Consider the following 14,299-nt stretch of genomic DNA (forward strand, 5'->3'; position numbering starts at 1 on the left):
GAATGCTATTAATGGATACGTGATTGCGCCGAATGAAGTTGTTGTCGTATTGACCCAATGAAGAGAGTGATTCGAAGTAATCTGCTAGCTTGTTGGCTATTAAATGCGGATCGCGGGTAAGGCCTCCCGCTACTTGTAGGGTCATGCCTGTTGCTCTTCGTTTGCCACTCAACGCGTTGACTCGGTTCCACAGGTCAGAGGATGTTTGGTTTGCGTTGATCCCCTCCAAGAAGTCTTCCCAGGACTTCCGCTTTGCTTCTCGGATAAGTTGACGACATTCGTTTCGTTTCTTGCGGTAGACTTCATCAGCGTGGTCTTTATTCGGGTGGTCTTTGGGCAATCGTTTAGCTGCACGGAGAGTTTTTCTTCTTTCTTTTATTATTTTTTTTACATCTGGAGACCACCACGGAAGCGATTTTCGGCCACTGTTCCCTTTTGTTCGAGGGATGGTAGATGAAGCCGCGTGGTGAACAGCATTCAGAAAATCATTGATGTTGTTCGGATTCATATCTGCTACTGTCGTGTCTAAGGTTTCTTGGAATTGGGACCAATTTGCCTGGTCATACTTCCAGCGGGGGCGGCGTGTAATCGCCACTGGTTGTTCGTCAAAGCGGATTGTAATCGGATGGTGGTCACTACCCAAAGGGTCTTCTCCGGCTGTCCAGGAAAGTCGGTTGATTATATTCACACTAGCTAAGCTGATATCAACAGTAGATTGTGTATCCCCTCTAGTAAAGGTTACAGCTCCGTCGTTAAGAACTACCAGATCAAGCGATTCTGCAATTCTCATGATAAGCGAACCACGAGCGTTGGAAGAAGGGCTACCCCATTCTGTGTGATGACCATTAGTGTCCCATAGGATCAGGCTTGGTGTATCCAAGCTTTTTAATATATCCATGAGTTGAGTTTCGAGATTCGGTACGTTTCCATTAGGCAGATATCCCGAGATAACTGTCAGGGGGAAGGGGTAATCAAGTCTCACGCCTACTATTGGTAAATCGGTATCCAATGGGATAGAAGAGTGGGGGACAGATGACAGAATACCGATAGCAGCCGAGTGATAGACGTTTTCGTTACATTTAAGGGTCCACTTATATTGCCCCCTCAAAGAGCGGTTTAGTCCATCGGTGCTGATCCTGTGGGGTTCTTGAATGGCAAGGATAATTGGTTGCTGATCACGGATAAGTAATTCGAGGTCCCCGATGTTGTTGTAAAAGCCATTCATGTTCCATTGGATGGCCAGCGGAGCTTTGGTAGTAAGCCTGCTTGAGTTGTCTCGAGGTAGTCGAGTAGGAGAATTTGTTGTCAGGATTGATGATTCCGCGATAGGCGAGTACCAGCTTCAGGTAAACGTGGAGTCCTGATGAGACTTGGTGCTTCGGACGATTCTTCTTGGTTGACATTCGTGGAGAGGCGAGCTAGAACGTCCCGCTGTTGGAAAAGGAGTTCTCGTATGCTTGAATTGTATTAAGTCGTATAATGCTGCATTGGTTCTAGCACTTTCAGGCAAGGCTCTTCTTTGTGGATATCGGCCAGATGCCGATGGAGTAGTACTACAGCGTTTCCAGGATTGTTTCTTAACAGGATTGAATGCCGGCTTTTTTGAAGTCTTGAGTCCCGCGTTGTCCTCAGGGGGATAGGAGTTTCCTCCCTTGTCCGTCCCTCTTCCGGCCGCTACGGAGTGTCGGGGGTTGTCCGCCAGTTCCGGTGTGGTCATGACTTCCGCACTGACGGGGCCTCGACTGCTCGGTAGCTCCGCCGGGGAAGTTGAAGGGGTGGAAAGTTGACTGTCGTAGATGGATGCCAAGTTAAAGATGCTGTTGGTGGTTGATGTTGTTGGTGTGTGAGTAGATACTAGACTAGTTTCCAGATCTATACTACGGTTGATGGCTTCAATTCTGCTTCGATGGGGCAACATTGAAGTTTGTCGTTGGTGGTTCTGTTGATCTTATGAAGAATCGAGGGAAAACTAGTCTTACTGCCGAAACATTTACGTGTCGGATATGTAACCGGATGCGTTTAGCATCGGTTCGTCCCCTGAAGAGAAATCCATGTGGACAGTGTGCGAGGGGGACTCCGGAGCAGGATCTGTACGTTCAGGAGTGGCTGATGGCGAAGGGCGATTTTTGGTGCGTTTATTGAGAGATTCAAAACTGTCAGTTTTATCCACTTTCTTCTTCGTACCGTTGTTAGAGCTTTTGGTGGAATTCGACTCTTGGTTTTTTGTAGTTTGCTTCTTGGTGGAGCGGTCGGTAGAAAGATTATCGGCGGTTCTTTTTGGGATGTATATGTCTCGAATCGTGGCAATTTCCCTGTCTTTTCTGGCAAGAGCAGACTCAAGAGAACGAATCTTGTCGACTAGGTCCTGAATCGTACCATGTTCCTTCACCAGATTTAGTCTGTCTTGCGGTGTGGCCTTAAGCGCTGCTTGGAGTTTTTCAATTTGGGCATCTTTATTTCGGACTTCTGTAATCAGCGCTTCGATTTTGTTATCCTTGGTTTTCATGTCCTTTAGCACGTTGTCCAGTTTAGACGAGAGCTCAGCGTAACGATGATCGTTGCCAGCGGCTACGACGGAAGCCATTGATTTTGAGCTGTGATTCAAATCGTATTGACGTTTGGCTGCTGGATACGAAACTCCCATATCCACTCGTAAGTGTTGAATCTCCTCTTCTTTCGTATAAGTGGGGCACTTGCGGCTTGAGAGTGGGTGGTCGATAGTGTTGCATCGTTTGCAGAAAGCAGCAGCAGTACACGGATTGTCTTTGTCGATCACATGTTTTTCGGAGCAGAGGCCACAAGTCGGGTTGTTAAGCTGAGTGCAACGAGCGCGGGTGTGCCCAAATTCCCAGCAGCAGTAGCAAAGCATTGGTGAAGGGTAGAATAGGCGGGTTCGACAGCGGATCCAACCGATGTGCACATATTGGGGTACGGTGGTGCCTTGGATGGTCAAAATGATGGTGGGTGTATTGATGCGTGTTTCGCCGTGAGATTTGGTGATCCTGCGTATTTCCTTCACGCCTTGTGGTTGCAGTTCCTCGAGTAGTTCCTTGTCCGAGTAGTTACACGACTCACTGCTGCTAATGACGCACTTGGATACGTTGAGGATTGGGTGCTCCACGATTCTAATCGGGAATCCGTTCGCAAGCTGAGACATTCTTTTCAATTTCTCCACATGAGCAGTATTCCTTAGCTTCAAGACATACGAAGTGCCTCTCGCTTCAGGATAAGCTCCCTCCACCTTCGCTCCCAAGTAGCTTTCTACTGACTTCCTGAGAAGTATAGGTGCTGGGGGAAGAGTACCTTCCACGGCTTCCATCCTTAGCATTACCATTTGACCGAGGTTACCATCCGGATCTCCCCATTCAGGGAAGAGGGGTCCTGTGAATTCTCCATTCCGACGATTAGCTGGACCCGTATCCCAGATGGGGAAAGGGTTAGTCCCCGACAGCATGTCGGGAACTGGTAGACCACTTATTGTTCACCAGCTCGAAAGAGAAAACAAGTTTCACAGCACGAGATGCCACTCACTAGGCGGTATTTTTGCTTAGCTGCAGACAATGGCAATCAGCTCTATTGTTTGATTTCCACACAGCGCTCTGAAATCAAAAGCTTGATCCGAGGCTACAACACAATTAATATTTGATATTACGCTCTAAATGCTATCAAAACTACTCAAGCAGACACTATTTAGGACTGGCTCAAAATGGAGCGAAGATAAACCGACGAGAGGTAATTTATTACCACCAACGCGACGAATAATCAAGCGATATACGAGAACGGTTTCAACGCGACCGTTCGCTGCTATAGTTAGCTGTCTACGAAAACCGACCACGTATTTCTAGTATTAAATTGCGACTTTTGGTTCGAACTGTTTTCTAGCAAAGTGTTACACTTGTAATGGTGCATCAAGATGACTATGCGGTTGTCCGACATTTCGCGGTAAACCATTCCGCGGTCAATTATTTCGCGGTGTACCATTTCGCGGTTTGTATCATTTTGCGGTTTACCGTCTTGCAGTTAGTACCATTTCGCGGTATGTCGTTTCGCGGTCTATACCATTTCGCGGTGTGGTTTTTCCTACGAGTTGCACTGAAAATTGTTGGCATTATCACTTATAATATTTTCATCGGTGATTTACCCTTCTTTTCAACACAGGCAGCCCCTCAAATTGCTCTGTTAGGATAGATGAAACTTCTCGGTTCAAACCGCGAAACAGTACATCGCGAAATGGTACTGACCGCGAATTGACATGCTGCCAAATGGTACTAACTGCGAAATGTCGTACCGCGAAATGACAAACCGCGAAATGGTATACCGCGAAGTGGATTACCGCAAAATGTTATACAATCTCTAGGTGGCTCATTTTGCCCCGCCCCTTCACTTTTTAAATAATATTCTGTTTTCCAATATTTTTTTCCTGAATAAATCTTATTTCGCTCTCGAATTGTTCAATATTACCAGGAGTATCAGATGATTGGTAAAATTTGCAAGAATAATAAATATAATTGTCTTACAGCCTTAATTGAAAACTGCCAAAATTATAAGCTTTTCATGACAAAGGACAAATATGTACATTTTTGTGAATATCTCGAGTTTTTAAACCAATATTTTTACGGTTTTAAGTGTGATGGCTATTCGAAGCATCCTCTTGCAGATCATAATGACACTAGACATTAAAACACTGTTTTTGAGGTCAATTCCGAGGTGGCTCATATTGCCCCGTATGTTCATATTGCCCCCATTGCCCCTATAGGTATTCCACTAAACAGCTCAAAGATTTATTATCAAATTTAATTCAGTTTTGCTGAAAAATTCAAACAGAGATGGTTCATTGCGGGGAGGGGTTTTTGTGAAAAAAGTTCCAAAAATTATAAAATTCTGCTACTTTGGACGCTTATTTCTCAGAAACAGCTATATAAAAAATTATACTTTTTTTCGGTGAAGATTTGCAACAGGGACAGGGCCATTATAGTGTGGTTAGTTGGGGATTTCATTTGGATTTGGAGAACTGATATGTTCAGCAAAGTTGCTCATTCAATCAAGGGCTATATGCTGCATGCAAACTCAACAAACTGCCACTAGGAGTCGGTGATAAGCTTCAAATATTACAAACTCATAAATCTCAAGTTTGAGTTATATTAGAAGACTAGTGTCTTCAGCAAAGTTGTTCATTTGTTCGGAGGCTACAAATGGCTTGTTTAGTTGTTTCCATATTTTGCCGGTAGGAGGCGCTAGGGAGCATTAAAAAAAGTCATGTATCTCAGGATGCAGATCAAATAGCTAGCTGGTGTCTTCAGTAAAGTTACTGGTTAAGCCAAGAGATTAGCATTCCTGAGCATACCGGAATAGTGTTACTAGGAGGCAGTAATGAGCATCAAATGTTTTAAATACATATGTCTTAAGATTCTTGTTGAGGACAACCCTATCGCGGTGTACTATGCAGTTCTTCGCACGCCGCTGGGCTCGCACTAGGCAGCATAACTGTCTATGTGTGATGCTGGAGAAGCGCATCATTGAATGATTTTAATGTGGTTGTCATCGTATTGTATCTGTGTACTTCAGTTAGTTTGTTTACGTCCCGTATCGTTTCGTACCTTTTATCGTGTCGTAATAAAGTATGTTTTAAATTGTTACGTGCGCGTTTAATTCCCTGATGTAGGGACGAGTTTAAAGAACAACCATCGGGGTATTTCCACGGTACAAAAGTGGCGACGAGAATTCGCGAGTGAGGGTAGTTTTTCCGTCGATAAAAACTCACCCAACATTTCGTCACCCGCGCGGAAGAAAAGAAAGTGGAGTGCGATGGCTGACGGTGATAGTGATCGAAACGGGCAAAATGGTGTTGACCCCCCGGGAGTGATAAATCGGCAGCAATTAAACCAGCCGATTATCCCCGCGCCGGCGGCTCACCAGCAGCAGCAGCAGCAAATTTTCGTCCCCGTTGTGACTACACACCAGCAGCAGCAGCCATTCGTTCCGGTTTCTTCAGCTCCACAACAGCAGTTCTCAACCTTCCAATCCCACCAAACACCGCAAGCCCAAGTAAGTACCGATATGCTCATGCAAATTATGCATATGATGCAGCAATCGATGACCCAGAGTCAGCAGCAGCACCAACAGCTTATGGGGCAAATTATTGCGCAGCAGCAGCAGTTCCTAAGTAGCGTCGCGTCGTCAATAAATGTTCAAGTGCCACCCAATCCGGAACAAATCCTTGACTCCTTGGCCAGTAATATCAAGGAATTCCGGTACGAGGCCGAAAGTAATGCCACTTTCGCGGCGTGGTACTCTCGCTACGACGACCTCTTCGAAAAGGATGCTGCGAGGCTGGACGATGAGGCGAAAGTTCGCCTACTTATGCGCAAATTGGGTTTATCTGAGCATGAGAGGTATGTAAGCTATATCTTGCCTAAATTTCCGAAGGAGTTTAGCTTCGCACAGACAGTTGCCAAACTCAAAAGTCTGTTTGGAGCGAAAGAGTCGGTGATTAGCCGCCGATACCGATGCCTGCAGATTGCGAAAAATCCCACGGAGGATCATGTGGCGTTCGCATGCAGGGTAAATAAGGCTTGCGTAGAATTTGAACTAGGAAAGCTCACAGAAGAGCAGTTCAAGTGCTTGGTGTACGTTTGTGGCCTGAAATCGGAGAATGACGTCGAGATCCGCACTCGTCTCCTCACGAAAATCGAGGACAACAACGACGTCACGTTGGAGCAGCTCTCCGAGGAGTGTCAACGCCTGTTCAATCTCAAGCATGACAGTGCGATGATCGAAGCTCCATCTCCGTACAACCAAGTGCAAGCGGTGAGGAAGTTTGGTGGGAAGAGGTTCGACAAGCGTGATCGCGAGGCACAAACACATTTTTCCAGTGACGCCGTCAAGAAGCCAACGTACCCGTGTTGGCTCTGCGGTGCATTACACTACGCCCGTGATTGCAGCTACAAGAACCACAAATGCTCCGATTGCGGCCAATTCGGACACCGTGAAGGTTACTGCGAAAGTGCCAAATCCCGGAAACCGGGAAGCAAACGCAAGAAGCGAGTAGTCTCGACGAAGGTGGTGGTTGTTGACGTGTGCAGCGTGCAGCAGCGACGCAGATTCGTTTCCGTCGGCCTTTCTGGAACGAATATCAGACTGCAACTCGACACCGCCTCAGATATCACCGTCATCAGCAGGGAAAGTTGGCAGAAACTCGGCAGCCCAGCATTATTGCCTGCAACGGTGAAGGCGAAGACAGCATCCGGCAACATCTTGTCGCTCGATGGGGAATTCGAGTGCGACGTCACCATCGGAGAAAGCACACGGCGAGAGCTCATCCGTGTCACCGGGAAACAACTTCAGCTACTCGGTTCCGACTTGGTGGACAGCTTTAATCTCTGGTCCGTGCCCATGGACAGTTTCTGTTGCCACGTGTCAGGCTCTCCTGCGTCACCCGCTGCACTCAAGTCGTCTTTCCCCAACGTTTTCAGCGAGCAGCTCGGCTTGTGCAGCAAAACGAAAGTTAAATTGGAGTTGAAAGAAAGTGTTCGACCCGTTTTCTGTCCGAAGCGTCCGGTTGCGTACGCGATGTACGATGCCGTCGACCAGGAACTCGATCGGCTGGAAAAGCTAAATATCATCACCCCGGTCGAATATTCGGAGTGGGCCGCTCCGATCGTCGTCGTCCGCAAAGCCAATGGTTCCATTCGAATTTGCGGAGACTATTCCACGGGTTTGAACGCTGCGCTCCAACCAAACCAGTATCCACTTCCCCTGCCCGACGACATCTTCGCCAAGCTGGCTAACTGCAAGGTCTTCAGCCAGATCGATTTGTCCGACGCCTTCTTGCAGGTGGAAGTTGACGAGCAGTGCCGTAAGTTGCTAACCATCAACACTCATCGTGGTCTTTACTCCTACAACCGCCTCCCGCCGGGTGTGAAAGTTGCGCCTGGTGCGTTTCAGCAGATCACCGATACAATGTTAGCCGGTCTGGAATGCACTTCCGGCTATCTCGATGATGTTATCGTTGGCGGCCGAACTGAAGAGGAGCACGACCGCAATTTACGGGCTGTTTTGAAGCGAATACAGGATTTCGGCTTCACCATCCGACCCGAAAAGTGCACGTTTCGCAAGCAGCAGGTGCAATACGTGGGTCACATCGTCGACAGTCGCGGGTTACGTCCGGATCCGGCCAAAATCGAGGCGATTACGAAGCTGCCGCCGCCTACAGATGTGTCCGGACTACGATCCTTCCTGGGGGCCATCAACTACTACGGCAAGTTTGTTCCCAACATGCGTAAGCTCCGATACCCGCTCGACAATCTCCTGAAAGACGATGCAAAATTCCAGTGGACTCCAGAGTGCCAGAAAGCGTTCGAGCAGTTCAAGGCAATTCTCTCCTCGGATCTGCTACTCACACATTACGATCCGAAGCGGGAGATCATCGTTTCTGCCGACGCTTCTTCCGTTGGGCTTGGGGCAACAATCAGCCACAAGTTCCACGACGGTAGCATCAAGGTCGTCCAGCACGCTTCCAGGGCACTCACGAAGGCCGAGCAAGGCTACAGCCAACCGGACCGCGAAGGTTTGGCCATCATATTTGCCGTCACGAAATTCCACAAAATGCTCTTCGGACGGCACTTTCGGTTGCAAACCGACCACCAGCCTCTGCTCCGTATCTTCGGCTCGAAAAAAGGAATACCGGTCTACACTGCCAACCGGCTCCAACGTTTCGCTCTCCATCTGCTGCTCTACGATTTCGACATCGAGTACGTGCCCACCCACAAGTTTGGCAACGCAGACCTGCTTTCCCGGTTGATCAACCAGCACGTCAGGCCCGAAGAGGACTATGTCATCGCGAGCCTCAACCTGGAAGAGGATCTCAGGTCAGTTGTTTCTAATACGGTAAAGGTTTTACCTCTCAATTTCAGAGCCGTCGCGCAAAGCACCCAAGCAGATCCACTGCTCCGCCAAGTCTACCACCACGTTCAACATGGCTGGCCCCAGTCAAAGCTTTCGGGGTCCGACATTCAACGGTTCCAAGTCAGGCAGGAATCGCTCTCCGTGGTAGATGGGTGCGTCATGTTTGCCGAACGGCTCGTCATCCCGACGCTGCTCCGCAAGCAGTGTCTCGAACAGCTTCATCGTGGCCATCCCGGCATGCAGCGTATGAAGGCCCTCGCCAGAAGCTACGTGTATTGGCCCAGTTTGGATGCCGATATCGTCGACTTCGTCAAGGCATGTCGACATTGTGCGTCCGTAGCCAGATCGCCTCCTCACTCTCCACCGGTGCCGTGGCCCAAACCAGCCGCTCCATGGCAGCGCGTCCACGTCGACTACGCCGGTCCAATCGAAGGCGACTATTACCTCATCGTCGTCGATTCCTTCTCCAAATGGCCGGAGATCGTCCAAACAAATCGTATCACCTCGGCGGTGACCATTTCCATTCTCCGTGGTTTGTTTGCTCGGCTGGGTATGCCCGTTACACTGGTCAGCGACAACGGTACCCAGTTCACAAGCGCCGAATTTGCCGATTTCTGCGCCTCCAACGGCATCGAACACCTCACGACAGCCCCATTCCATCCACAATCAAATGGCCAAGCGGAACGATTCGTGGACACTTTCAAGAGGGCCGTGAAGAAGATTCGAGAGGGGAGAGGATCGATACAGCACGCACTGGACATTTTCCTGCTCACGTACCGCAGCACACCCAACCGGGCTTTGCCAGACCAGAAGTCGCCATCAGAGATCATGTTCGGGCGCAAAATCCGCACGTGTCTCGAGCTTCTGCGTCCTCCGCCGATACGTACACCAGTGCCAACGTCCGACGACCTCAAGAAATCGAGATCCTTCAGCCGAAACGACCCTGTTTACGCCAAGCTCCACAGTCGTAACGGTTGGAAATGGGTTCCCGGTACAGTCGTCGAAAAGATCGGAGACGTGATGTATAATGTGTGGATCGACGATCGCCGAATGTTGCGCTCTCACATCAACCAGCTCCGGAGTCGTCATGCTGCTGACACGACACCGAAGCCTTCCATCGGTCAAGCCACCTCTAACCAGCATTTGTTGCCGCTGGACATCCTGTTGGGTGCCTGGAATCTACCCAGCCAACCGGGCGGCACGCCAACTCCTTCACTTGTTCCGAGCGCCTCGTTATCGTCACCTACGTTAGCGCCTGTCTCCAGTCCCGAGCCTACCTTGCTAGGTTCCACGCCGGCCCGTGCATCGTCTACGCCACGACACGAGGTTCCGGCTGTCCCGTCTTCCTCTTCATCATCAACGACATCAACATCACCCGAATTCGAATCCGCAATCGAAGTTGAACCGGTGGTAGATCTTCCTAGGCGATCTTCACGGACTCGAAGACCGCCAATCAGGTTCGACCCCTACCACCTATATTAAGAGGGGAGATGTTGAGGACAACCCTATCGCGGTGTACTATGCAGTTCTTCGCACGCCGCTGGGCTCGCACTAGGCAGCATAACTGTCTATGTGTGATGCTGGAGAAGCGCATCATTGAATGATTTTAATGTGGTTGTCATCGTATTGTATCTGTGTACTTCAGTTAGTTTGTTTACGTCCCGTATCGTTTCGTACCTTTTATCGTGTCGTAATAAAGTATGTTTTAAATTGTTACGTGCGCGTTTAATTCCCTGATGTAGGGACGAGTTTAAAGAACAACCATCGGGGTATTTCCACGGTACAAAAATTCTTAACTCAAAAGCTTAACGGAATCAGTAACCCATGTAATGCGGTGAAATTTCCAAATAACTAATGTGTAATATAGAAGCCCGTTGCCTGTTGCCTTCACCGAAGAAAGTATAATTTGTGTAGATCTGTTTCTGAGATATTAGCGTGCAAAGTTTAAAAAATCTTCATTTTTAGACCTTTTTCCACAATAATCTCTCTCCGCGCTGAACCAGACCAAACCAGAAATTTCTTATATGTTTTAGTAAAACTCTTTAAATTTTATTTCTTAAACTGCAGAAAATCGAAACATTGTTTAAATTTCGCGAAATTATCGCGTAACTTTTTTCGCGCAGACAGAAGGTTAATCGTACGATTAAAGTTGTACACAATCAAATATATCGGGAAGAATTTCTAATATTTTACGGATTTTACGGAATAAAGCATTATATAAATATACTCTGCATTAGACGAGACTATCATCAATCGATTCCGCATATTTTTTTTTTATTTTTTTGATTTAGAAAAAATATGTTGCTTTCACTGTTTGACACCAGCGGCTTCTAAAAGTTGCGGTTTTGCCCACAGTGAATGTCTTAAAAATAAACTTACCGGGACTGTTGCACGGCGTGACCGTGGGCGAAAAGTTTGGACCGGCGGGCGTGTTCAGCGCACTGGGCGTCACAGCCTTGATTCCGCGTTCGTTCAGCATCGATGCCAATCCCAAGTTGACCGAAAACGTCGAGCAGGAATTCCTTCGCGATAGACCGGTTCGCGGTGTGGACGGCGCGGACGGTTGCCGCGAGGGACACTCTGACGCCATCTGTGAGGACATTTGCGACGGTGGAAGGCTAAACGTTACAGCCGTGGTGCCATCATCCGGATGCATCACGGTACTGTTGGTGAAGGTGTAAGTACAACCGAACGATTGGAAGCGCTTGCCGGGTTGTTCTTCGGCGTCTTCTTCTACATCCGATAGGGAGTAGGTCTGCAGGCCAAGGTCCTCCAGTCCGCGTCCACCGCGGATTGTGACACCAGGGCGCTCTTCCAATAGGCCGCTGAGAGTCGGGGTAGCTAGCCGCGACCAGTGATGCAGAGTTTGGGATCCTTCGATGGGTTTGACAATTTGTAGTTTTTCCGGAAGACGCCATTGGTTCGAAGACATACCGGACAGACCAGATGATCCGGTGGACATGATACTGTCCGGTGTGCGACATCCCAACGGAATTCCACTTGGCTGGTCGTCGTAGCTGTAGGTTCCTGCCGGCGCATGTTGCAGCATAGCTCTGCGAGCCAGCACTTCGGCCGGTGTCAGTCGTTTCAGAGCTGCTTCCAGGTCTTTGGCGCCAGGTGCACCAGGACCTTGTGCTGCTCCCGGGTATCCATCTTCTGATTCGGAAACTAAGCTCTCACGTGAGAATGATCGACCACCTAGGGAACTGTCGTACATTGTGCTATAGATAGAGGAACCACTCTTGTACGAATGCGTAGTCGTGGTTCCAGTGCCGGGGAATACGTAAGGTGCCATACGTGGTTGTGACGAAGAACTCATCGTCATAGATCCCAAATGCGAAAAGCCATCGCTGAAACCAGTCGGGTTGGCCCGCGTAGCAGAACGCACTGTTTCAAAGACCTTTTTGTACGATGGTTGGTGCAGCGGACCTCCTCGTTCCGAAGCGATACCGGAATCCAGACTGTGCTCCGAATACAGCGAGGTTTCCATCAATTCCGACTGAAGCGAATCCGGTGCGGGAGCAGTCAAACCCGGTATCAGTGTACTCCTAGCCATGGGCTGGGAACGTTTTCTTTGGCGCCGCAACTGTTCTTGCGCATCGTGCAGTAGATTTAGGACTTCCTGATACCGTGCCTTGAACTCCGATAGCTCGCCAGCCAGCAGGTTCTGGTTCTCTTTGGTAATACTGAGCAACGACGACGCTTCCTCGTTTTCGGTAGTGAGCTGATGCAACCGGATCTCAGCCTCCGATAGGCGACCCGTAAGGCTAATGATTTGCTCATGTTGTAGTCGGTTCTCTTCCTTCAGTCTTTCAAGCTCCAAATCTGTAAAAAGTAAAATAATGAGTTGTTATCTTTTATCTTTAAAAAAAAAAATACTTACTCAGTCCATCGAATTCGCTGTTGGCCGTGCTGAGCTGGTTCGCGATGTCGGCCATCAGCCTTCGCTCCTGCTCCTCGCATTCGTCGGTTTCCTGGACTAGCTGGGCGGCTTCCGAGCGCAACGACTTGTTTTCGTCTTCCAACGATTTGACCTTTCGCTGCAACAGTTCCAGGTTCACCGATTTGGACGTGGTGGGTGTGACTGGAAAGAAACGTAATTTTACCATTATCAGTTGCAGTAGTTGATCATATGCACACACCGTCGTTGCCAACCATAAAGCAGTCGGGCACAAACGGTACTGATTGGTGCTGTCGCTTTTTTCAACGTACAGAATCGTATGGTCAGCTTGGCCAACATCTCCGCAGAAACAGATAGAGCACCTCTAGACTCGTTGATAAGCTAATCAGCAAACAACGAAATGCGATGCACGAAATTCAAGACGTTTCACTTTGTTATCAGTTCAAACGTAAGATCAGGGATGGCAAGAGGTGGTGATGGCTAACAACCAGAACCAGGGATTGAATCCTGAGAAAATTGAGAGAATCTCTCACGTATCGCTCTCTGTAACTATCATAACATGCTGCACATTATGAGAGACTGTTTATCGTATACTGCTACAAGTTTGATCAGATTGGGGGGATAGTAGTGCATGATAAAACCCCTCTAAACATGCTCCAAGCCTGGGGGACACTGTTGTTATTGGAAGTTCGTGGATGGTTTATCGTGCCAGTAAAGAAAAACACCTATCCCCAACGGTAAACAAGCGAGAAAAATGGATTTTATCATCGCTCTTTCGTTGGGGCTTTCGCTCGCTGCTTCCATTTATCAGACTTGTTACACCTTGCGATACAATGACGATCGTGGACCGCAACGGATGGGATGTTTTTCTGTGCTTGCTTTGATCGTGCTTCATACTCGAATGAGAGCGAATTCTGCAACGCCTGACCAGAACTGATTACTGCGCTAAGGAGAATACAACGATAGCACTGTCCCCCAAATAATTGGGTGAGATAGAACTGGATAGAAGCAGCCAGACCGTTTGAGCACGTGCCAAGCAAGACTGGTTCGAACGGGGTTCTTTTTGCCTCGTAGGAACTTTGAATAGCGCATAATAATTGTATTGATCGCTGTGGTTGTTCTCTACTGTTGTTGCGGTGGTCGCACAGCAGCAGCACATTTGAATGTTGAGCAAAACACGGAATGGCATTGAAAATGAGACGTAATACGAACCACGAGTCCAACAACAAGCGTATGAAAACGGATCGATTATTATGATTTTAGGATGAAGTTGAGGATATGGTTCGCTTACAACAGTAGGGTAGATGTAGGTTGAGGTAGCCCATTTTGACACGAAAAAAAGCTACTGGGAAATTTTGAGTGGAATCAAATCTGTCCTTTCAGGAGGACTTTATCCTACACATGTTTAACGTGCGGATTTGAGTGTATTCTGTTCAAATATAGCATAAACGTTATAAATGAAACAACATATCGGCGGCAACAATTTAAGGGGCG

At 48.2% G+C, this 14,299-nt stretch overlaps 1 protein-coding gene across 14 annotated transcripts in view; it reads right to left on the bottom strand.

Annotated features, from left to right (window-relative positions):
• LOC5565300 (trafficking kinesin-binding protein milt) overlaps positions 1-14,299 on the bottom strand; it is a 312,518-nt gene that overhangs the window by 10,661 nt on the left and 287,558 nt on the right. For all 14 annotated transcript variants that reach the window (XM_021846826.1, XM_021846824.1, XM_021846822.1 and 11 more), the window contains 2 exons: positions 12,788-12,988; positions 11,284-12,729 (listed from right to left, as the gene is read on the bottom strand). In XM_021846826.1, coding sequence (XP_021702518.1) covers positions 11,284-12,729; positions 12,788-12,988 — 1,647 coding nt within the window. The remainder of the gene's footprint in view (positions 1-11,283; positions 12,730-12,787; positions 12,989-14,299) is intronic.

This window comes from Aedes aegypti, chromosome 2 (genome assembly GCF_002204515.2).
Source record: "Aedes aegypti strain LVP_AGWG chromosome 2, AaegL5.0 Primary Assembly, whole genome shotgun sequence".
Classification (NCBI taxonomy): Eukaryota; Metazoa; Arthropoda; class Insecta; order Diptera; family Culicidae; genus Aedes; species Aedes aegypti.